General features: G+C 47.0%; 2 protein-coding genes across 2 annotated transcripts; both read right to left on the bottom strand.

Annotated features, from left to right (window-relative positions):
• Positions 1-294: 294 nt before the first annotated feature.
• On the bottom strand, positions 295-5,931 carry LOC109785337 (nucleobase-ascorbate transporter 6). The gene is made up of 14 exons (XM_020343934.4): positions 5,633-5,931; positions 3,828-3,925; positions 3,535-3,711; positions 3,344-3,444; positions 3,135-3,210; positions 2,999-3,058; positions 2,708-2,892; positions 2,514-2,610; positions 2,303-2,389; positions 2,147-2,205; positions 1,947-2,038; positions 1,442-1,519; positions 1,141-1,301; positions 295-1,061 (listed from the first exon to the last, which is right to left on the bottom strand). Exons 1-14 carry the CDS (start codon positions 5,751-5,753, stop codon positions 843-845), a joined length of 1,611 nt encoding a protein of 536 aa, XP_020199523.1. The 5' UTR covers positions 5,754-5,931; the 3' UTR covers positions 295-842.
• Positions 5,932-16,428: 10,497 nt separating this feature from the next.
• Positions 16,429-22,463, bottom strand: LOC109785336 (uncharacterized). The gene is made up of 5 exons (XM_073502355.1): positions 22,196-22,463; positions 21,908-22,077; positions 18,223-18,303; positions 16,996-17,119; positions 16,429-16,882 (listed from the first exon to the last, which is right to left on the bottom strand). Exons 1-5 carry the CDS (start codon positions 22,313-22,315, stop codon positions 16,832-16,834), a joined length of 546 nt encoding a protein of 181 aa, XP_073358456.1. The 5' UTR covers positions 22,316-22,463; the 3' UTR covers positions 16,429-16,831.
• Positions 22,464-24,228: the final 1,765 nt, after the last annotated feature.

Here is a 24,228-nt window from a genome sequence, read left to right as displayed (position 1 = left end):
CACAAACGGGTGGTCCCCATCAAACTTCGACAAACTGAATAAAAGTACATAAAATCGAGATCTCAGAATTTAGTAGAGGTTCCATTTATTTATTTTACTTGGGAGAGTGGAAGGCGACTAGAGTTCCACGGGCTCTGTTGGTATCAGCTCGCAGTATCCAAAACAAATATATACCCTAAAAAATCCATCCAGAAGATATATAGAAGAAACGACATGGAAAAATGTTGTAGCATGTCAGAAGAAACATTCAGAACTTCATATATCATCCGCAATACACTATTTCAAGTCTGAGTATACCTGCAAACATGCTGTGGTAGCAAAATTAATTAATCATCCATAACGACCGACATTCCGTTCACCGCCCGACAACATTACTGTTAGTGTCATACCGCAAATCCACTGATACATAGCATAACAGGTAGAATACCATTCGATTGTTCTGCTAAAGCCTACAACATACAGAATCTAGCTTCACTGCTAAGTAGTAGCACCACAATGGCAGTCAATAGAGTGACCTCGTTCCAGAATGAGATAAACTACTAGAGGTAAGAACTAAGAACTAACGCACCCTTCCCATATGCAAATGAGTAGCAAAACTTCCTAGTCGTTGCCCCCAATAGGGTATCAAATATACAGCGGTAACCTAACATACGGAACATAGTTCTAGCGAGACACCGAAACGCCGATTATACCATAGGGTTTGGACCCTGATTAAGGGCATAGGATTTCCCTGCACCAAGACAGTTCAGCCCAACAGTTTGCCACCTTCAGAGAACTTGGGGGAGAGGCAGATAGATAGTACATGTAACCTTAGTGTCTTGTTGCATTTATCACAGCTTTGCTCAAACCGAGGGGAAGAACTTGTTGAGGTTGAACGGCAGGGAGTAGAACTCCTCGCTCCTTGTGTCAGTCCGGTACGACCGGAACTTGTCCCACCAGTGGTATCCGCGGTCTTTCCTGACAGCGCCGTCATGCCTGTGTAGCGTGTTGTCCAGCACGTATGCAACAATGCCACCAACGAAAGCCTTGGACGAGAACAGCACATTCACCATGTCGTTGAACTGTGGAAGTTAAGATGAAACAAACGGTCAGTACCAGTTCACATAGAAAGCAAGCGTGATCGATTGCACTGTTACGTACCCATCTTGCACGCGTGTGTACAGGGCCGAATCCTGCGACGGACGTGTACTCGTTGAAGTACTGTGGAACTGAAAAGCCCATGAACACTGAGAACCCAAGGATGAACTTAGTCCTGAAGCTATTGAGATTGCAGAACTGAAGGAAGCCAAGCCCAGCAGAACCTGTTAACAGATTAAACCAGAGCTTCTATCAGAATTCAAATCTTTCTCTCATATGTACTCCTTCGATCCAAAATAAGTGGCGTAGTTTTTTTGCAGTTTAAATGAAAATCGCAATGAGTGATCTGAAGCTTTTCACCTACCAACGTATGCAAAGAAGACGCAGTAGAGGGCTGCAAAGATGGGTGCAGGTATTGATGCAAAGACAGCTCCAAATTTTCCTGGGAAGACACAGGCCATTGTTCTAGGTCAGAGCTAAGTTAACTGCAAATTGAAATGTCAACCAGCTCCAAATATATGTTATTGTGCTAAGCATTATAAGCAACATTACAATGGTAACAGGTAGTAAAATACATAAGTGAAAAGGCACATCATCGCACTTCACATTTCCACGGTTTCCACACAACATACACAGAAGCTCTTCTAATCAAGCATGAGACGTGCATCGGTACAGCCCAGACACTAGAAGCAAAATAACAAGCTATAGAACTGCACCAAATAAACAGCCTACGAAATACAATGATGCAACATATGACATAAGCAGGTCAATTTGGGAGTTACTAAATTAAGTACAAAATCTGAGTAAATATGCTACCTATACTGAACTACAAAATAATCAAATACCAGATTCATAGGAAGCAAACTTACCAAGGATAGAGAAGAATATCATAAAACCAGCTGATATTTGCACTACTCTTCGGCTACCAACACGTGTCAAGGCTAGCAACCCAGCATTTTCACTGCAAAGAAGCATAATGGTTGCATGACATCGATACGAATAGTGGTTGATACATCAAATGAAAATAAAGTGCATTCCTAGGTAGAAGTATAAATTATATGATGCTTACATCGATACAGAAGATCCATTTCCAGTTCCAAATAACCCATCCAGAAGGATACCAACACCCTGTAGCAAGAAGAGTTGCATACGCATCGAGTGAGTTCAAAGTTGGAGATTGATCTGGTCAAGCTTGACATGTGGCGGATGCAAAGTTAGCACATACCTGCCAGCCAATACCACGGCTAAGTACAGAGGGTGGGAGAGGTGTGGCACTTGCAAATCTTGAAACAGCAATGAAGGAACCAGTAGACTACAAACATAGAAGTTAGGAGACTGATTATTTCATCATTTAAGAAGATCAAGTGAGTACAAATAGAGGGTGGAAATCTGGTACTCCTAAGAGAGAGAGAGGGGGGGGGGGGGGGGGGTCGAACCTCCACCAGAGCAACAAATGATGCAGCCATCATGGCAAAAGCTTCGCCAGCATCAAAAGTTGGAGCACCCCACTGGAAGGGATATGGTACTCTTATCCTGTCATTATAGTAGAAGAAACGGAGACATTCGTGTTACTAAACAGCAAGAATTGTGCAAATGGAACAAGCATATCTTCAGAAAAACACAACAATACCAGGGGGCACCACCAATTAGTCCAGACCGGTCAGTGCGGCAATGAAATTGGGTCTTTGGTGATACATTCCTGTAAGCTCCTCCAACCGTCAACAGATATGCATACAGCCACACTATGGGAATAGTGAATAGAACAGCAAACCGGTCGAAGATAGACTTCATCCTATGTATAGTATGGGGCAGGTACTGAAAAAATGGAAGCGCGTGGGCGCGTAAAAATGCAGCTGGAGCACATAGTTATGCTGGGTAACAAAAGGTTAAAAAGATTTAGTGCATAAGAATTGTGTCGAACCATTGCGAATATCACCAGGAGGATCAGTTCAGGCAGACCAATTTCAACACATTTAGCAACCTGTGTATTTGTTGTTCAAACGTAAGTATGTATGATTAAACAAGTATCGAGTAGAAACACAATGCTCAGATCTTACCGATGGGAAACCCAGCTCATACAGTCCAAAGCCAACTAGCGCTATCAAAGGAGCAGCTGATAGTGGACTGAGATATCTGAAACAAAATCAGTATATTCATGAGATTGAAAGTTAAGCACGCTATTCCTGCTAGAACACTTTTGTCTTTGGTGCCTCTGAAACAGCAATTGAGTTGAGACATAACAATTACGCATTGTTCATCTTCCTACCTGGCAACATTACGCCAAAGGCCACTGAAGCCAACTATGATCTGTAGTGCAGAAGCAACGATCAGAGCACCTTGTGTTCCACGCATGATTTTGAGGAATTTCTTCAAAAACAAAATCCAGGTGATTCATCAGTCTACATGTAGGAAAAGATTACTGGGAAGCAAGTAAAATTATCCTTATTTTCAACATACAGTGTGTGGATCAGGTTCGTTCGTGTAGCGTCCTGCAAGTATGATCGAAATGGTGGGTAGAACAAAGGTGTAAGATCCACCAATCACTGCAGGCAATCGGGTACCAAAGAAACTCTGTAGAAGGGTGTTGATTCCGGCCACAAATAGCAATGTCTGGATAACAACTGCCTTGTCCTCCTAACAAAGTTAGAAACACAATTAGTCATCAATCAACGGATTGATTCTCAAAAAGAAAAAACAATCGACAGATTCAGTCCAAAGCAACAGAACTTGGTAAACTGGTGTAGCCTTACATTGTTTCCTCCCATTTGTGGAACAAGTGCAGTAGGTATGATAACAGTAGTTCCCAGCATGACCAGATAATGCTGAAAGCCAAGGAGAATGGCCTCCGCTGCATTATGTAAAATTTCATAGTCAAAATTTCAGAACTAAGTTTCTCACTGAGCACATACAAGTTAAACAGAATATAGTGGAAGTGTATAGATAAAACTATTTCTATAGCGAAATTATCCTGCTTTCTATAGACATACTTCGCAAGGCTAGCAAAAAGATGAAGTTAATGGAAGCAAAATATATGGTGTTGATCAACCTTTGAAGAAATGCATACAAAAATACAATTTGCCAACATGAGCACATCATCCAATCAATATTCTGAAGAAAAATGACTTCTTGTTCATCATTTCTCCATGCAGAGCATTCAACCTTACAAATTCTCCCATATAAACATTATGTGTCTTTGAACTCGGGAGTTATGAGCAAGAATTCAAGACAGGAAGACATAAAAGGATTGTAAGTAACAAAGATGCCACCCTCCTGCTGCGTACAGAACTCCGGTAAGGAAGGGTACGCATTAAATGCGTAAAGAAAGATTAGGATAACAAAAGTGTGATTCTCATTATTTACAGTGTCAGCCTTACATGTGGATTTGACTCGGTTCAGACAGAGACAAGGGACTCAGAACCAAACAAGAATTCGCTCTCCTACAAGATGGATCATATTTATTACTGGTACTATTTTTACTGCAGCGCCCATGCACATTGCATTAACCAAAACAAAGCTGCTTGGGAACAAGCTCTCTAAAACAGACAAAGAATGCATGATAACACACAAGGTAGAAAAATGGAAATGAAAAACCCCTGCCAAGTAACTGGAGAATCAATGCAGCTGAAAGTGACAAAGATGGGTGGACATGGACCTCCGGTTTGGAACCACCTACCGACACGGTCAGTGCCTAGGATGCATGCACTGGATGCGCAGCACGGAACACGCCAACTAATTATAGAAGATAGATTGGCAACAATATATAGTAACAAAAACGAACCCCCGGTGCACGCGGTGAAGCTCAAACAAGTCAACGCGTGAGTTGATATGAAACCAAAGATGATTTACTACCCTACAAAATCGCAAATATAGCACCAGATTTCGTGGAAACTCGTAAGAATTGAAGTCACAATCGAGTTGACGCTGACACAAGTCTAAGGAGACGGCGAAGCTGGGTCGCAGATTCAGAAACCAGTCTGCGACTTGAGCATCAAAGGTGGTAATAACACCAAAAAAATCCATCCGACAATCATGCAAATTCCTTCTCTGTTGAATGTCGAGTACTAGCATCAGCACGGGTCAAACCTTTGCAGCGGCATCAGTTATTAGTAGATAGATAAACTAAACTAGGAGGATATTCAACGGGGCAACTCATTAAAGCGCATTAATAAACTACCAGGGGAACAAAACGGAAAAGGCGGCCTGCTTTTTATTTTGGAATATCCGCCGGGAAGCAAAGCTCAGGCAGATAGATCTGGCGGCGGTTCCTCGCCGCGCAGCAAGCTGGAGCGAGGCGAGGCATCCAGGAGCCCATCCACCAACCACCGAGGCCACGAACACGAACCCACCACCCCCGAAAACGACGGGAGCAACGGCAAAGTTCGTTATACGCGACCAGCAAGCAGCCCGTCGCCATCGCAGCCGGAAAACCCAGCCCCGAGAAGAGAAACCCCGAAACGGACGCCCAAAAAAACCGCCGCCGCCAGAACCGCCGGCGACGGACGGACGAAAGGGGGAGCGTGTGAGGGAGAGGAAGGGAGGGAGCGGGAGCACTCACGCCACGGTGGTGGACTCGTGATGCAGTAGGATACCCCGGGCAGCTGGTCCTTCACGGGGTGCGGCGCCAGATCATCCTGCTTCTGTCCCCCGCCGCCGCCTACTCCCCCACCTCCGGCCATCTCGCGCCCCTCCCGTCCGCCTTCCTCAGATCACGCTCCTCCCGAGCTCTCCCTCCCTCGCTCAAACCAGAGCCACAATGCAGCCCGTGGAGCCGCCGCGGAGTGGTAGTGAGGAGTGGGGGAGTGGCGTGGTAGCGGTACAGCGGCTTCCACTGGTGGTATGGAATGGTATGGTAGTAGTACCACTCCCAGGACGCTACCGCTAGCGTGTGGTGCTGGTGGTGGGTCGGAAGCGCAGAAGCGGTCAAAAAAGCGATTCAGCACGGCGCGCTGCGCTGCGGTGCAGAGGGAGGTGGCAGGCAGGGCAGGAGGAAGCGGTTGTTTTGTTCTGCCCCGCGTCGTCACCCTCTCTGGCTCTCTGCTCTGCCTTGGGTTTGGTTTGCGGGGCGAGCGGTTCACGGCACCGCGTTCGCACGCCGACGCAGCGGTCCAAAACCGCATTTACGCCCGGCCTTGTCCTGCGCGTGCGGCCCCTTGCGCCCCACCGCGAATCTCCCCTGTAGCTACTTGTATCCCACTGTGCCCTTCTGTACTCCTCTTCTCTCTCCCCCCCTGCTCGTTTCGGCGCGGCACGGAGCGGGGGCGATGCTTCTGAGTGGTTGGTTTCTCCGTTGGGAGTTGGCAGTGAAATCGGGCGTGTTTTTGGAGTTTACGGTAGATAGATAGATAGATACTCCGTTGGGAGTAGACGGATTGATTTGGACATTATCTATCGCATTTGGGCTCCGTTTCCTCGCCCGGGTTTTGTGGTCGGCGACGTGCCCGGAAACGTGATTCCATCATGAATTGCGCGTGAAGAAAGGGCCGTGCCTGCCCTGCTAGTCCTACCGCCACAGTGGTTTACCTAGGGGAGCTACGAGGGAAAAAGGAGGGTGAACGCCGTGTCGACCGGCTGAATTATTGTGCCTGTTTTGGGCGAGACTATAGCAGGAAACGACTAGCGGTACCACCACTCTACAGGAGGAGGGAGGGAGGTGCTCCTACTCGACTCGTACGAGCCGGGTGAACAGACGGATGGGCTCCTCCCGCTTTCCCGTGCCCTGCTCCGACCGAGGAGATGTGAAAAGAGAGCAGCAGGCAGGGACGTAGGACGGTGCTTTTGACTGGCTGTACGCACGCAAAGCAGCGCCGCCGTACGCACCCCCTATCATTGCGCTCCTCCTCCCCGTTTTACTGCCGCAGCAGCATTTTGGTTCGCTTTTTCTCTCGCCGGGGCACTTCTCTCTCTCTCTCTATAGACGATGATTGGATTAGTCACGGACGCACAGCAATCCAACCCGCAGGCAGCCCCACGGCACGGCATGTACTAGTACATTATTCCCGGCCCTCTTATTTATTCCTGAAACACCGTCGTGCAAATCTAATCTAATCTACAGAGACCACGTGCCGCTGCTGCTGCCGCCGCCTGCTGGCAATCATCCAACTACAGCTCTACAACGTACAGTAAGTACTATACTTACCGTGAGCAAAGTGCATGTGATGGATACTTGACCATCCTCCCCCCCTGTGGTCGTTAACCCCGAGTAGTTTACTACTGAGGTTTTTCCCAGCAAAAGGAGAAGCGCTGCTGGGGTTTAGCAGGAGGAGCAGTACGTACCACAGGGTGGGCATTGATTGATTATATATTAGGGAAAAGTGTGCATGGAGATCTCGGCCGTGCAATGATTCGTTTGAAGCGATCAATGAAGGTTGGTACTACTAGCAGCAGCTTGGCATGTGTAGGAGGGGGGAGTTCCTTGATGAGTAGGCAGCGCAGTAGCAGTACAGGGGAAGGAAGCAAAATGGGACAAGCGAGGGATACCCGACTGATTGCTCACAACCTGAAGGAGTAAATGCTGTGGAGTGAAGGGTGTCACGCCAAAACTCTCTGCGTTCATGTCCGTTTGTTTATCACGGAATTGATTACGGAGCGTGATAAACGCGCAAGGTGGTCAAACGTTATTGCTGGTAGAGTGGTAGTACTGCCACCCCGTGCTTGCGCAAAGCCGATTTTAGGGCTGTGCACGCAGCAAAGGTGCCGGGAGTAAAAGCACGGCTGGGCTGGATGCGGATTCCCCTCTTGCGGTGAGGGAATCGAACGAGAGCCGTTTGATTAAAAATTGACGGCGGATCGGCCGAAAGACTGTGCTTGCTCAGTGCTGGTACTAGTGCCCTCGGCTGGAGGGGCCGTGCACGGATTCCCTTCGGGTACCTTCGTTGCTCGACAGGGCGTGTGCAATAATTCTTTGTTTTTATGCAGATAGATGTATGCTGGTTTTTCATCTTTTCGCGAAAACGCGTTGCTCTGTGTTTGCTATAGTTCATTGGACCTCAAATTTTTGCAAAACACCAAGAGCAACTCCAACGCGCCGACTCATTTCATCCGCACGCGTCCGTCTGAGTCGCGCCGGACAGAAAAGTCGGCCCAGCACGCCGACCCAAACGAACGCGCATCCGCTTTTCGTCCGCCTGTCAGTCTATTCGCGGCTCGATTTTGGGCCTCATTTACGTCTGCGCGGACACGAGACGGATGCATGCGCCGCGCGCCAACTACTCTCCCCTGGCCCGCCAGTCGGTAGCAAAGCATCCACCATTTCCCTCCACTTCCCCAAAAGCCCTCCCCCGCGCGCCCGCTCCTGGCCGCTCGCCATGGACGACGCCCTCGATGCCGCCGCCGGCCTCGCCTCCCTCGCTTCGTCCAGCATCACCTCCGCCCCCTCCGACAAAGGCAAGCCCCGCACCCCTTGCAAGACCGCCGCAGCGCCCAAGAAGAAGAAGCAGCTGATGCTCGGGAGCGGGCCGCGGAGGCACGCGGCGGACGCAAGGGACGAAGCAGCGGCCATCGTCGCCCTCGCCGCTGCCGCGCAGCAGGAGGAAACCAACGCCTGCGTCGCAGCGACAACGAGAGAGGCCCTGATCTACCTAGGATTAAATCCTGGCTAGCCGTGGCCGCGGCCAGCACCGGCTCGTCCGCGTTTCCTTGGATGGTGCTGCCAGAGTCGCCCCGTGCGTCGGCGACGCACCCGATTCCCGGCTTGCACGTCTACCTGCAAGCCTCCCGACTCTCCGAGAATGCTCGCCGGAGGTGAGCGTGGTGGCGCCTTCCGCGCCCGCGCACGTGCCCATCGACCTCAACGCCACGCCGGTGGCTGGTGACTCGTCATCCGGAGGGGCGAGGAAACGCGCGCAGGACATGCCAGCCGATGTGCTTCCCAATGCCCGGAACCTGTTCGACAGAATGCCGGCGGCCGACAATGACGAGACGGCCAACCATTTCATGGAGAGCATCATCTTTGAGGGTGGTGTGGCGGCCGCTGGCTCTGCTGGCATGCACGACGCCTTCATGCAAGATCAAGTCGGCCTGGACCTGGACGACTTCCTGCTCAACCACGAGTTTCCGGAGGACTACGGCCTCGAGGAAGAGGATGAGTTGGACATCGACTGGGAGCCTTTGTTCGAGGATGAGCTCGCCAACCAAGCTGCTGGGGCGAAGTCGGAGCGGGACAAGCTCCTTTGTGAGTGTTGGAGGGACATTGGGCAAGACCCCAAGGTCGGCGCCGAACAAAAGGCATCAACCTTTTGAATTCGTGTCCATCGTGAGTTCCATGAACGCAAGAAGTTTGCGCCGTACTAAATGCATAGCACGTGCGAGTGGGTGTCCATTTCGAAGCGATGGCTGGTGATACAACAAGAGTGCAACAAGTTTTGTGCCACTCTTGAGAGCATCAAGGCATGCCCCGTGAGCGGCATTGGCATGCAAGACATGGTATGCATGCGCCCCTCTTTGTTTTCCATCCCCTTCATGCTTGCATATCCATTTGCATATCCATTTGCCCATATGCTTGCATGCTATTCATTTGTAGGTATTCCAAACTTTGAAGGCATTCAAGGTCCAACATGAGGGCAAGTCCTTCAACCTCTCCCATTGTTGGAGGGTCATCAATGGAGAGGAGAAGTTCAAGGCGCAATATGCCGCCCTCATGGCGCGTGGAAGGAAGAAAGCCGTGGAGGAGGTTGGGGAGGGCGAGAAGCCACGGTCGCGGGGGAAGACCAACTCGAAGAAGAAGGACAAGCGGGATGCGGCGTCGATCGCCTTGATCGCAACCGTGGAGGGCATGATGACCAGGAAGGACTCAAGGGAGGAGAAGCGCCGGCAAGACAAGGAAGAGCAAATGAATGCCTTCATGGAGATCCAAAGGAAGAGGCTTGAGATGGAGGCAGAGAAGCAAGCGAGGATGCTTGAGACGGAGGCGGAGAAGCAAGCCAAGATGTCAGAGATCGAGGCCGCCAATGCCAAGACTGAGGCGAAAGAAGTGGCTTTCGCTAGCATCATGACGGGGGTGGAGATCATGAAGGTGGACCTCAACACCGTGTCGCCGAGGAAGAGACCATGGTTCGAGAAGATGCAGGCCGACATGCTCAAGTTCGACGACGAGTGATCTATGGCGGCGACTGCCATTCCTTTTTTGTATACGGGGCAAGTGTGCTGGCATGACCACGGCCAAGATGGCGTGGTTGAATTTCCCGCCCCTTTTTGTGTGCTGACATGTGTGCCGGCCGCTGGCAAGTGCGCCAGTATGAACCGTGTGGTATTTTTATGAGCTGGCATTGTATGTCGGCCGCTGACATGGTGCCGGCATGAACTTTGGGCGACGACATGGCCGTCGGCATGATCTATGGCCGCGGGCCTTTTCAAATTTGTGTGCGGATATGAAATGGGTCACGGGCGTTGGGCGCACTGCCGACCCAAACCATAACAGGGCGACCGACCCAAACGGACAAAATCGCCGTCCGTTTGGGTCGGTGCATTGGAGTTGCTCTAAGGGCATCTCAATGCTGACCCTCAAATCTCCCGCAATCGCTCGGACCACTGAAGCAATCCAACGCGGGTCTGTATCGGTCTGTCGAATGGTCCGGGCACGATTTTCTTCCGCAAACCGGAGATAAACCGATCTCACGCCCTCTTCTGACCGCCCTGGCCCACCAAAACCCCTCCTCCCTCGCCCACGCGCTCATTCCCGCCCGATGCCAGCTGCCCGCATTCGTGCCGTATGCCGCCATTAACCAGGCTCTCCGCCCAAGAAATCCACTCCAGTGTCGCGCATTGACGCACCCAGACGCCTCGTCTCACCAAAATCCGCTATATAAAGGCGGCCACACCCGACTAACTTCACACCACACCACAAGCCCCTCCCATCCTCCTCCCTTGCATTGCATCCGCCATGACTGCAGACGGCGAAGCTCTATGGGAGAGCCTTTCCACGGAGATGAAGCACGTCACGGCCGTCTTTGCCGCCGCCTGGCAGAGCCGTCGTGCCAGGCGAATCGAGGTCGGCTTGCTGGCCAGCTCGCCCGAGGTCTCCCATGACAAGGACGAGACCACGATGGAGACGGGCTACGACGACACCGCCCCGGCTCAGGCGCCTCCTGTGCACGTCGACTTCACCATGGAGCAGGCGCACTACAACACCGCCATGGTGGAGGTGCAGCCTGCATCGGCACCTTTGTCGGCATTCCAGCAGGCGCGGGAGGAACATCAGTACAACTTGTTCCTCCTGGAGCAGCACCGGCTGGCAAGGGGGCAGATCTACGGCGAGCGGACGAGCGATGAGGCCGTGGCGGCCGCGGCGAACCCCAACTTCATCACGGAGCTGTTGGAAATATGCCCTAGAGGCAATAATAAAATGGTTATTATTGTATTTCCTTGTTCATGATAATTGTCTATTGTTCATGCTATAATTGTATTAACTGGAAACCGTAATACATGTGTGAATACATAGACCACAACATGTCCCTAGTAAGCCTCTAGTTGACTAGCTCGTTGATCAATAGATGGTTATGGTTTCCTGACCATGGACATTGGATGTCATTGATAACGGGATCACATCATTAGGAGAATGATGTGATGGACAAGACCCAATCCTAAGCATAGCACAAGATCGTGTAGTTCGTTTGCTAAGAGCTTTTCTAATGTCAAGCATCAATTCCTTAGACCATGAGATTGTGCAACTCCCGGATACCGTAGGAATGCTTTGGGTGTACCAAACGTCACAACGTAACTGGGTGACTATAAAGGTGCACTACAGGTATCTCCGAAAGTGTCTGTTGGGTTGGCACGAATCGAGACTGGGATTTATCACTCCGTATGATGGAGAGGTATCTCTGGGCCCACTCGGTAATGCATCATCATAATGAGATCAATGTGACTAAGGAGTTAGCCACGGGATCATGTGTTACGGAACGAGTAAAGAGACTTGCCGGTAACGAGGTATTGGGATACCGACGATCGAATCTCGGGAAAGTAACATACCGATGGACAAAGGGAATTGTATACGGGATTGATTGAATCCCCGACATTGTGGTTCATCCGATGAGATCATCGTGGAACATGTGGGAGCCGATATGGGTATCCAGATCCCGCTATTGGTTATTGGCCGGAGAGGTGTCTCGGTCATGTCTGCATGGTTCCCGAACCCGTAGGGTCTACACACTTAAGGTTCGGTGACGCTAGAGTTGTTATGGGAAATAGTATGTGGTTACCGAAGGTAGTTCGGAGTCCCGGATGTGATCCCGGATGTCACGAGGAGTTCCGGAATGGTCCGGCGGTGAAGATCGAGATATTGGACGAAGGGTATTGGAGTCCGGAAGTGTTCCGGGGGTACCAGGCTATGGCCAGCATGACCGAAAGGTGTTTCGGGAGCCCCGACAAGTGTTGGAGGGCCTTATGGGCCAAAGGGGAAGGGGCAAACCAGCCCACTAAGGAGTGGTGCGCCCCCCACACCCTTTCCCACGTTACTTGGGGAGGTGGGGCGCCTCCACCTGGCTTGGGAGGCAAGCCTCCACCTGCTTGGCTTGGGGGGCAAGTCTCCCTAGGATTTTCCCTAGGGAGATCCAATCTGCTTGGCGCCGCCCCCTAGGGGAAACCCTAGGGCGCCTTCCCCTCTCCCCTTGCCCCTATATATAGTGGAGGGGTGGGAGGGCAGCCGTACCCTTCCCTTGGCGCAGCCCCCTTCCTCCTCATACATCTCCTCCTCCTCCGTAGTGCTTGGCGAAGCCCTGCCGGAGAACCACGAGCTCCATTGCCACCATGCCGTCGTGCTGCTGGAGTTCTCCCTCAACTTCTCCTCTCCCCTTGCTGGATCAAGAAGGAGGAGACGTCCCCGGGCTGTACGTGTGTTGAACGCGGAGGCGCCGTCCGTTCGGCGCTAGATCGGATCTTCCGCGATTTGAATCGCCGCGAGTACGACTCCATCAACCGCGTTCTTGTAACGCTTCTACTTAGCGATCTTCAAGGGTATGAAGATGCACTCCCTCTCTCTCGTTGCTAGCATCTCCTAGATTGATCTTGGTGACACATAGGAAAATTTTGAATTATTGCTACGTTCACCAACAGGAACAGCATGCCATCTACGATGTCGTCCGCGCTCAAGCCGCCACTCGCTAGAAAGCGGCCGCCGCGAATGCGCAATTGCAGGCGATCGCGGAGGAGAACAAAGCCAGCCGCGCCTCCTATGCGCTGCCGACGAACCATCAGGCGGCCCCGGCGGGATGACGACAGCGCAGGCACCATCATTTCTATCATGGACCTCACGGCCACCGGTGACAGATATGTCGCAGACTCCTCCGAGGATGACTAGGCCACGGGAGGCGGCAGGGCCTGGTGTCCCATGTGGGCCGGTCCATCTCCTGTGTTCTACTCTTCCTTGTCGGAGACTGCACCTTCACTTCATCGGTCTTATTGTCGGTGCTCATGAAGATGGCGGATGAAGGACGACACAGGCTTAGATGCCGGCCGCCGCCGCCGTAGGATAGGTTTAGGGTCGAGTCTTTTTTTTTGTTCTAGATGTTCGAAATGTAATGAAAATCCGTCGTGTTCGTATGAAATCCGTCATGTGTTGTATGAAATCCGTTCGTATTTGCATGAACTTCATCCGGTTTGTTGAAAAAGAGTATGAAATGTATGCGGTTAGCGTTGGATGGCGGCATCCCGCGTCCATGTTCGTAGACTAGTTCCCACTGTCCGCGGGCGGATGCGGGAGAAAATTTACGGGTTGCCGTTGGAGATGCACTGACAAGCCTCAAACGAGGAACAAGACGACAAGCAAATCGCCTCCAGGGAGAGACGTCTGAGGACTTCTTTGGTTCATAGGATAACAATATTGTAGGAATAGAAAAATTACACGATTGAAATGACATGCATCTCAGTTCCTATAGGAAAAGAGTTGCCATTTGATGCATAGGATAGATTTTTTGAGTCTAGGCTACATTTTTTCTTTGAAATGTTAAGGAATGATTATTATCTGACATAGGTATAGGAATCAATTTCTAAAAATCAAAGGGCTCCAAAGAAAAAAACTTTAAAAATCCTAACCTATAGAATTCCTACAAATCAAATGAGGCCCCAAGTTCGATCAGGCCAAAATGGTGCTACCGTAACTTGGTAGCGCTACCAAGATCTTAGGCCTCCTTTGATTAATAGGAATACCGTAGGAATTGTAAAGGATATGAACTCTATAGGAAAAATTTCTTTGAAGACATTTGGTTTGTAGGAATGGATTCCTATTCCTATATAGGATATGAATCAATCCTTCACATTACAGAGAGAAACAAACATTAGTCTAGACTCAATGGAAAAACTCTATCTTGTGCATCAAATGATATCTCTTTCTTTATAGGAAATAAGATGCATGCCATCTCATTTTCTATGATTTTTCTATTCCTGTACTATTCCTATCCTATGAATCAAAGGAGGCCTTAACTAAATTTCTTGAAGAACATTTTTTTTATAAATAAATTCTTGCATTACTCAAAATCAAGGGTTACATTCTCGTCCTACAAGTTCTATGGGGGGATTGGATCTTTTGCCCCACTTTACATGGGGTTTGATGATTTGCTCCATGCTTGTCTCAATGGCAAGTGGCCCCGGCCCCACCCGTCATTCTAGGGGGTGGGGGTGGGGGCAAATGATCAAAGTTAGAAGAAAAATGGGGTAAAAGATCCAATTTCTCAAGTTCCATAATCTCAACTGGGATAGAGCCTAGTCACACCATAGTTCGATGTTACATCCTACCAAAATTAGTCAAGGCATGACTAATATTATTACAGTTCCGATGAGTATGGGTAATGCAAGAATTCCTCTGTCACATGCTACTAATAATCTATCTAGCGATAAAAACATACTCCCTCTCTCTCGGTTTACAGGGCGTGCGCGTATCTTTAGGTCGTCAATTTTACCAACCTAATACAAGTCATATATTACAAAAAACATACCAATATAAACTTCAGATGTTCTATTTTTAAACGGTATAATTTTTGTGTTATATAATTTATATTAGGATGGTAAAATTGGCAACCTAGGTATACGCGTAGGACTTGTAAACTGAAACGGAGGGAGTACTTAGACTTGTTCCCACTTCCTCCTTTGATCATCGTGACAACCTCCAAACAATCTGATTCTCCATTGTAGCGCGAGCGAAATTCCTTCTTTCAATGCTAGGAGTTCAACTTCCAAAATATCATCGCATGATTATATGCATCGGCAAGAGCTAAAAATAACAGACCCATCATGGTCTCTGAGTATCATACCTGCTCCTGCTTCATCTCGTAAGGCTGAAGCGTCTGTATTCAGCTTAACTCTGCCAACATTTGGATGAGTCCAAGTACAAACAACGCGTGTATCCCTCTGGTCACATATGGTCAGTTTCGGTGCATGGTTCAGCCCAACTACTGTCTTCCCTTTTATTGGATCAGCTTGAAGAACATTGTTAACATAGACACAGTATGTGTTTATCATGCCTTAACATTTTAAGTTTGCATTTTATTTACACGCAGGGTATTCAAATCCTACAACCAACGCATTCAAAAGTCTGATGGAGAGAGGCGGACAATATAACATGGGGAGTGTAAAAGTATTGTGTGCATTTTTTCCTTTTATTGCTCCTTTTTCAAGACCACCCCTTTTGTTGCTCTTCAACGTGGTGTCTTGAGTTATTTTTTAGTATTACAAAATATATGAATATCAGTAACATGTTTTGATTTGAACTTCTATGGTACGATAAGTGATGTGTTTTGATACGAACTTTTATAGTACAACAAATCATATTACGATCTGTTTATGATCAGATGTTTCTACAATCTTAGTAGCTACCGTGCGCCCGGTACTATGGTATCACCTAAATACATGACTCAACTCCGTCTCTAAGTCCCCGCAAAAAAAAAAAAAAAAAAAAACTCCGTCTCTAAGGGCCAACTACTCAGATAGGTGGGGAAAAGCAAGGCCGTATGCCCGTATATCTTTCGCCCTCCGGGGAATGGAACCAAGCTGGCCGAGGAGGAACCAATGGAATCTTATACAAGATGCAAAATAGGTTGATGAACAGTCATCACCGCAAGATATAAGTTGCAAATTAGATTGATGCAACGCAACCCAACCCAATTTCCCTTCTCGGGAAATCTATCCTTCACATTTTGGCTTGTATTTGCGACTCTGCTTGAAAAAAACAGTGTAATTGTACACCATATAAACGCTCCACTACGCATCAATAGAATCCCAGCCATGAACTGGAGTTCAAACAGTTCTTTGTGCATCTGATTGCAAAACATGAACAAAATAACGCCATGATACCATCTCACCAATAAAACTACACGATTGCGCTTTACATGTCCAATACCATGGATTGCAAGGGAAGCAAAAGAATACAAGAGCACAAGCTGGAAATATTATTCCACCAGGAAGAGTAATACAAAGTCTGAGAGACTAATTTTCAGTTTTGCCTTTGCTCCGCATCTTTTCTTAGTTGTTATACAACTTCCTATTCTTTCAGTGCCACCAATCTATTTTCTTTCCTTAGTTTGCTTCAGCCACACAACCTTTCACTATCAGCCATAGAATTATCAGCACGGTGTGCTGCAATTATTCACCACCACATATGGCATCTAGTGCAGAGTATCAATAAGCTAACTAGTGTGGTAGTTTGTGAGAACAAGAACATGCTGAAACAGATTTTTAGAAAATTCAACTGATGAAACTGAATGAACAAGGTCGGATTTAGAAACAGATCACAGCAGGAGTTGAGGTGAAAATCGTCAAGTCGAATAAGTTAGAATTGGCCAGGTACACGCACATGTTGTCTTTTCCTTTCAAAGTCCAGCTGTGCAGAAAAAAAAACACCAAAGAAAACAAGGGTGAACAACGGTTAGTCATTTTCCTGGTTCCGACGTTTAGAAGTATATAAACATTAATCTACAAGTATAGAAGCGTTACCACTTTCTTAACCCGTTCATTAGCAGCTGATGTTCCGCCGCTGACATTTTCAGGCAGGTATGGACTGCATACACGAACCTCCTTCATTACAACAATGTCGGTCTTGTCCCAATGAACTGGAAGCCTGGTGAGGAAATAGACTCCGTTATTTAGTGACATGAGGAACTAGAGAAAAAAGTCAAAGCCTCCATAGATTTTTCATAAACACCAAACATTTGCAATAATGGTGCAACACATGAGGATCCCTGACTGGTAGAGAAACTGACGAATACACACAGCATCTCCAACAGAGCTTGATAATGTTTTAGAAATGCCCCCAAAATCATAGTAAACCATACATAATCTAGTGTGGACAAATTGTAGCAAACCGCATAAAGTGAAATCAATTTGTTCAGAGTAAAGCTGATTGAAAGGTTGCTACGGGAAAAAGTGCAAAGTGCTGCAGCTTTGACTAAAGTACAGAATGTTTCAGCACTCCATGGCACTTACCTAATACCTACACAGCCTCTCTTACCACAATTATTTCTCAGTGACAAGGCTGATGCTGGTTCTAGTCATATCTCATTTCCAGGCAAATGCAAAATATATCCTTTTTGCACCTTTATATGACACACACACAAAAAAAACTTTCTTGGCTTCGTCAGAAAAGCCTCAACCAAATCAGCAACACAAGTCTTACACAGAGAAACAGACAGAAAATCAAAGAACATACTGAGACACCAGCTTGACAATAACCACCCAAAAGAACCCTCAATACCAAGCATAGCTCTGTGTTAAGAGCTAGCACACCAGGAAGTAGCATAAAATTAACCTCAAAAACAAGTTGACACACATGCCAGCAACTTTTTGCATAATAATGTTCTTCCAGCTTTTGAACAGGCCACAACCAGAAGATTCGATATCATACAAAAAGAAGGCTTGCACATTTACTTTCTTTTTTGCAGATACAAACTTCACAATCAAGTAATTTCGGTGGGGAATGAAAAGAAGAGTCTATTATCCATAAGGAGAGGGGATCAGGATCCCGCATCACTAATGGGGCCTAATACTAACAAAATGTGAAACAAACTAATAAAGATTTGACCAGCATATATACCTAAAAGTTCCTAGTTTCTTTCCTCAAATTCAAATTTGGTAACTATGGAGTACAAGAATAAAGGCCGATCCATAGGAAAAGTGTCAAAAGCATGAATATCCAAGAGAGACATAATGAAAGGTCAAACTTACGTCTTCGACAATGCATCAAATAATCTTTGAGCTTCTGGGGTGACACCAACACCAATTCTCTCAGCTTCAATCTCAGCTTGCCTGTGCATCATTTGCATGCAGTGTGAGAACCAAAATGTCGCAGTGCAGAAGCCAACAACATGCAAGCTAATTTTCAGCTTCTAGATAGTAACATTAAGCATGATAAAACATATCACCATAAATGATAGAACCAATAAACACCAAAAACAAGAATCGCGAGGGATAAAGCCCAAATGGCAAAATTAATAAGCAAAATCATAACCAATTTGCTAGCTCTTTAGCACAAAACCAGTGACATAAAGAGGCATGACTGTGATCATACACATCATTAGTCAACCACTAAGGTTTATAACATCTTCCAGGAAGCGTTCACCCTCAAAAGTCATACCTATAGGTGCACTAAATCAGTTGTTGTCAGAATTTGCAATATGACAATATGTTGGGATTAACTCTGGCCAAAACAAACCGCACTTGTCATTTTCATTTTGAATTCAATGCAGGGAAACAAATGCATAGTGTTAAAATGGAAGTGTTCATGATGCTATTCATTTTCTGCACACTTCTCCATCTAAGTTCACCTGTTGAGCTATTACTATTATATAACTAAACACCAGATTACCCAAATACTGTAATATATATACACACCCCTAAATAGTAGATTTTCATCAACTCGCAAAGACAATCCAAATGCTAGTAACTCAATACTGAGTCTGAAATCAAATGTCATCTAGCAAGTTAACAGCCAAAGAACCCAAATAACCAGTGGCTAAAGTTGTGAATTGAATTTGGATCTGCTGTAGTGTGGTATCATCTCCATGACAAAAATTAATTTCAGAAATTATCACGACTTCTATAACTACTATTTATGGCCTAGTGTAGTAAACCTTAAGGGTGCTAGTGCATTCTATGGGTGTGTTTGGTTGGCACCCAATCTCGCCATACCAAAAGTTGGCAAGACCTGGCTTGCCAAATTTTGGCCAAGGATTCTTGCACCCTCATTGCCAATCATTTGGTAGGAATATGTGAGAGATAGGTAGGTTTCCATTGGCAGACAGATTTAAAAAAAAAACAAATCAAGCCAGTGCCAAATAGTCATAGGCTGCCCAATATTTGGCATGGCAAAAATTGGCACCATCCAAACAATACCGTATATGCAGTCTAGCAGTATTGCATGCATGTACGTGAGGCTACTATCCTTAATCAGAAGACAAACTCTGGAACCAAATTGACCCGAACCCAGATCCAAATTTTTAACCATGATCAATTCAGTCATGCGTTCTAAAATGACACGTAGCATACAATGTCAGTTATACATCTGCCAGAATTATCAATCCACTTTTGCGTCGCGAAAAAGGAACTTCTGATTAGCTACAAACAAGGCCAATACAGGTCTGATCATTCGATGATTGGAGAGACAGAAAGGAAACAACTGAATTTCCAACACAGCATCAATACCAGTTCTAAATTCTTCCAATTTTCCTTAGTTGCACATTCAATCTCAGTCCTTACTATATTGCTGGAATATCATCTTCAGATCCGTCGAAACGATATGATTCATCATCAAGTTGCATAGGTGGGCTATGCTATTAACAGCCAAATAGTGCACTGTTTGTAGGACAATCATAGTGCACTGTTCTGAATTCTTCCAATTTTCCTTGGTTACACATTCAATCTCAATCCTTACTATATTGCTGGAATATCATCTCCACATCCATCTAAACGATATGATGCATCATCAACCTAGGTGGGCTATGCTAGTAACAGCCAAATATTGCACTGTTTGTAGGACAATTATGAGGCCCGCCACTAGGACAACCTACCCAAGTGAGATCTATTTAGTGAGAACTCAGGGGGGGGTGGGGTAGGCCTCCTGGATCAAGAGTTGCAGGTCCAAATGCAATGAAAATTGGAAAGTAATTGTCAATGACTGCCTATGCTACTAGTCATACTTCCCCTTTCTTAAAAGGTGTTATTGGGCTAGTTAAGCTGCTTATTTTGGTCACCAACGGGTGGCACGAAAAGAAACACAAATAAATTCTGAAAGGACCACCGATTCGTAAAATCCAACCTGGTTCCTAAATTTTTACATTTGTATGTGCTGCCATGTCAGTGAAGTATGTCTAAATATCAATCTATGAGATGTGTGTGTACAAGGGTTATGAACAGCCCCGTTGAAGTTGTGCAGATTGCTTCTTCCACTTATTTTCTGCAGATGAAGACTAATTTGGAAATGACCATAGTAGTATAGTACCCAATCTAGTTATGGAGTGATTAATTTTAGAGGTGTCTCCCCTGTTTATGTATCTTCTATTTGGAAACTGTTATGCCTTTTCGCAAGCATGCTTTTAGACCAGGATAGTGAACTTTCGATGGACAGGGCTTTGGATAATAAGTTTTCTAGCCTATCTTGGCCATGTTTTGTGACTGGACTGGAACAAGCGAAGAATCCTAGCTTTTAGGAGCAGTTTAGAGCGAGGAGAGCAGAATTGCTAGCCCTCCTATGCAAGAATGGTACACACCAAAGAAATGTTTAACAACTTCTCTCTCATACTAGCTAATTGCCCGTGCGCTGCAACGGGGTACACACATTCTAATGGTTTAACATTAATCATGTCTAACATTACGCAGTATTGTTGATTCAATTTACCGTCAAATAATTCCTTCTCCACCAACCCCTCTCCATTTCTCTAAAACCTAAAGACTTGATTAACCTTGAAGAAATAAACCCAGTGGAATAGAGGGGAGGATGGATGTGCGTGTGTGGGTTGTAGCGGGTCGGCTTTCCTCTGGTTTTCTTGGCGTGCTAAGCATGAATGGAGGCGAACGAAGGTTGAGCTAAATGGGAACGTTATGTCTTTTTTAGGCAGTGTAGATGTAGAAGATAGATAGATTGATTTGCCATCTATGGTAGTGAATCGGCTGGTGCTGCTGGAGACAATTTTTTACTGATGATTAATTTATTTTTTATGGCAGTGGATCTGCTGAGGAGATACATGAGTGCATCCTAAGAAAGGAAGAAGATGTGACTGAATCAACACTTACCAAACTGGGTGGGGTTGCGGTCGGTAAAAAAAAAAGAGAATGGTGGGAAGATCCTTCGATCGGTGGGGCCCTGGGAGACGAACGACATACAAACTCCCCTTTAATAGTAGAGAGATGTGCTCCGCCTTCTCTCATAAAAGTGACCAACCTCAAAAGATCTAGGCTTATTTGCATTAGAACCAAAGAAGGTGCCTTCAAACACAATATAACCAAATGTGTGGCAAGTTCTAAATAGCTAGTTTGCTTAATCAAGCTATAGCTCAAGTCAGCTATATCAGTATCATCTTTACTTGCTATCACTTTCTTGTCCAGACCCTATTTCAGTATCACCTTTACCAACTAGAAGGGTCAGGTTCAATTTTAGAACAAAGAGAACATTGGTCAAATGAGGATTGTGAAGCTCATATACTTCTTCTTGCTTTATTGTTGTGTCCTCAAACATGAATTCACATTTACAGTGACTAGAATCCAAAACAATGTTGTGGTGTTCATGTTTCCCGAGCTCATTGATTGAATCTTGACCGCATCTCAAATTCAAACAAGATAAAAATAAGCATCACATGCCTAACTAGCAATGACTAGAAAGTAGTACCAAAAGGGTTTGGGATGCAGTATGACGCACCTGAGGGCGGCCTCCTCCCTGGCGTGGACGGCGGCAAGGTCGAGCACACAGCCAGCCGGGTCGAGCGGGTCGTCGTACTTGCCGACGACGGAGAACTCCTGGATGTAGTTGGCCTTGAGCACCCTCACGTTCCGCCGCTCGCCCCTCTCCGCCCTGCCCACGCCCTCCTGTGATCTACGCCGTCATGGAAACAAAGCAACCACGCAGCACACGGAAATAGAGCAGGAGGCAGAAGTAAACGGCATGGAGACGGAGGCGGGGAGCAAAGGGGGATTTGGGAAGGATATGGATGACGAGGAGGTTGCTCGGGCGGTCGAAGGAGACGATCTGGCCCTCGAACTCCTCCCCGAGGGTGGTCTTCGCGGAGATCACCACGCCGACCGCGAACTCCTCGCCGCCGACCTCCATGACTCCGCCGGCGGCGGTGGGTGGGAGGAGGTGGCCGGGGTGAGGGCGGAGCGGAGCTGTGTCTGCGTGGGGTTTCAGAGTCCGGCAGATTCTGCGGGGAGATGCGCGTGCAAGTGGAGAACAGGTGGGGATGCGGAAAAGACTACGGCCCGTTTGCAGTGCTTTCCTCTTGTATATTTCTTGTGTATATGGGCCTGGCTTTGTAAGCCCATACAGGGAGGCATTTTAATTCGTTCTCCGGCAAGCCTCAAAAGTTTCCCTCCTGCTAGGGTTATAGTTCTCTCGGCAGCGACCACGCCGTCGTAGAGTTTCCTTGTTCCCTGCCGCCGTTCCTTCCCCCTCGATTTGAGATGATACGGGTTGATCCTTGCGATCGCCGCCCGGTCCTAGTCAGGGGTGTTTTCAAGGGCTACACGCGTGCTAGGGTTTCCCACAACAAATACCCGATCTAGTTTCATCAGGTTAGGAATTCCAGATGGAGAAGAGCGCACCGTCAGGTTTGACGTCCTCAACGGCATCCGGATCAGAGGCAGTTAGCGAGGTGGAGTCGCTGATGAAGGAGTTGGGTCTTCGTGAGGAAGATTTGGACGACGTGGTCTTTAATGAAAAGGAGGCGTCACCGGCTGCCACTAGGTGGATGGCGATCACAAGGGCGCACATGGAGAAACCCTACTCCCGAGCTTGGTTCTTCAAGAATATGAGGTTGGCATGGAATCTGGCTTGAGATGTGAAATTTAGGCCCTTCAAAGATAATTTGCATACCCTTCAGTTCTTTTGCCTCAGCAACTAGGAGAGGGTGATGCAAGATGGACCTTGGAACTTCCGAGGAAACACAGTCATCATTGCTCCATATGATTGTGTGATGAAGCCCTCGGTGATTAGTTTGGATACGCTGGATTTATGGATTTAGATACATGATGTTCCGGATGGATACGCTCACCTAGTCACACCCCTTGCGACCAAGGTTGGAGAAGTCATGTACACTGAATCACAATCTTATGATTTTACTGGTAACTTCTATCACGTTTGGATGAAAAATGTTTAGAAACCACTAAAAATGTTGTCTCCATGGTTCGGGATCTTGTGCGTCAGATTTACAAAGTCAAGTACGAACGATTGTTGGACTGGTGTGCTATTTGTGGTCACTTGGGAAACCTGTTTAAGGAGAATGGGGATGACATTCACCAACTGGTGTATTAATCTTCAAAGAACTAAGGGTGGCTTGGTGACGGTGTCCTAGTCTAAGGGGTACTAGCCTATACGACCCAACGTCCACGGGCCGAGCTTACGGCCCACCAATCTCCACAAGGAAGGACTCCAGAAGCTATGAACCTCAACACGATCAAGATGGAAACCTCTGAAGACTTGGCGTGCACTTCAAGGATAGCTCACTAGCAGGCATGATTAGCAACCGACCATATGTAACCTAGGTACCCCCGGTGTGTGTGTATATAAGCCGTGGGGTTTAGTCTTTAGAGGCACGATTACCAGCCTTACGGTTTAGAACACAACCATACGACCTCGAGGTAGATCATCTTGTACTGGATACTCCATCACATCAATATAATCAAAGCAGGACGTATGGTTTTACTGTTGGAAATATGTCCTAGAGGCAATAATAAAATGGTTATTATCATACTTCCTGTTCATGATAAATCTATTATTCATGCTAGAATTGTATTGACCCGAAACTTAAATACGTGTGTGAAAACATAAACTACACCGTGCCCTTAGTAAGCCTCTACTAGACTAGCTCGTTGATCAAAGATGGTTATGGTTTACTGACCATAGACATGAGTTGTCATTTAATAATGGGATCACATCATTAGGAGAATGATGTGATGGACTGACCCAACCGTAGGCTTAGCATCAGATCATTTAGTTATTTGCTACAACTTTCTTCATGTCAAGTA

This window comes from Aegilops tauschii, chromosome 6 (genome assembly GCF_002575655.3).
Source record: "Aegilops tauschii subsp. strangulata cultivar AL8/78 chromosome 6, Aet v6.0, whole genome shotgun sequence".
Taxonomy (NCBI): domain Eukaryota; kingdom Viridiplantae; phylum Streptophyta; class Magnoliopsida; order Poales; family Poaceae; genus Aegilops; species Aegilops tauschii.
This window is presented reverse-complemented; position numbering and strand designations above follow the sequence as displayed.

Excerpts from the sequence above, each read along its gene's own strand:
- LOC109785337 (XM_020343934.4), bottom strand. The coding sequence starts at position 5,753 with ATGGCCGGAGGTGGGGGAGTAGGCGGCGGCGGGGGACAGAAGCAGGAT. Across the intron at positions 3,712-3,827 it reads CACAAATGGGAGGAAACAAT|GAGGACAAGGCAGTTGTTAT; the intron begins GTAAGGCTACAC and ends TAACTTTGTTAG. Across the intron at positions 3,445-3,534 it reads ACGAACCTGATCCACACACT|AAATTCCTCAAAATCATGCG; the intron begins GTATGTTGAAAA and ends TTGTTTTTGAAG.
- LOC109785336 (XM_073502355.1), bottom strand. The coding sequence starts at position 22,315 with ATGGAGGTCGGCGGCGAGGAGTTCGCGGTCGGCGTGGTGATCTCCGCG. Across the intron at positions 18,304-21,907 it reads AGGGAGGAGGCCGCCCTCAG|GCAAGCTGAGATTGAAGCTG; the intron begins GTGCGTCATACT and ends AATGATGCACAG. Across the intron at positions 17,120-18,222 it reads TTTGATGCATTGTCGAAGAC|GCTTCCAGTTCATTGGGACA; the intron begins GTAAGTTTGACC and ends TTTCCTCACCAG.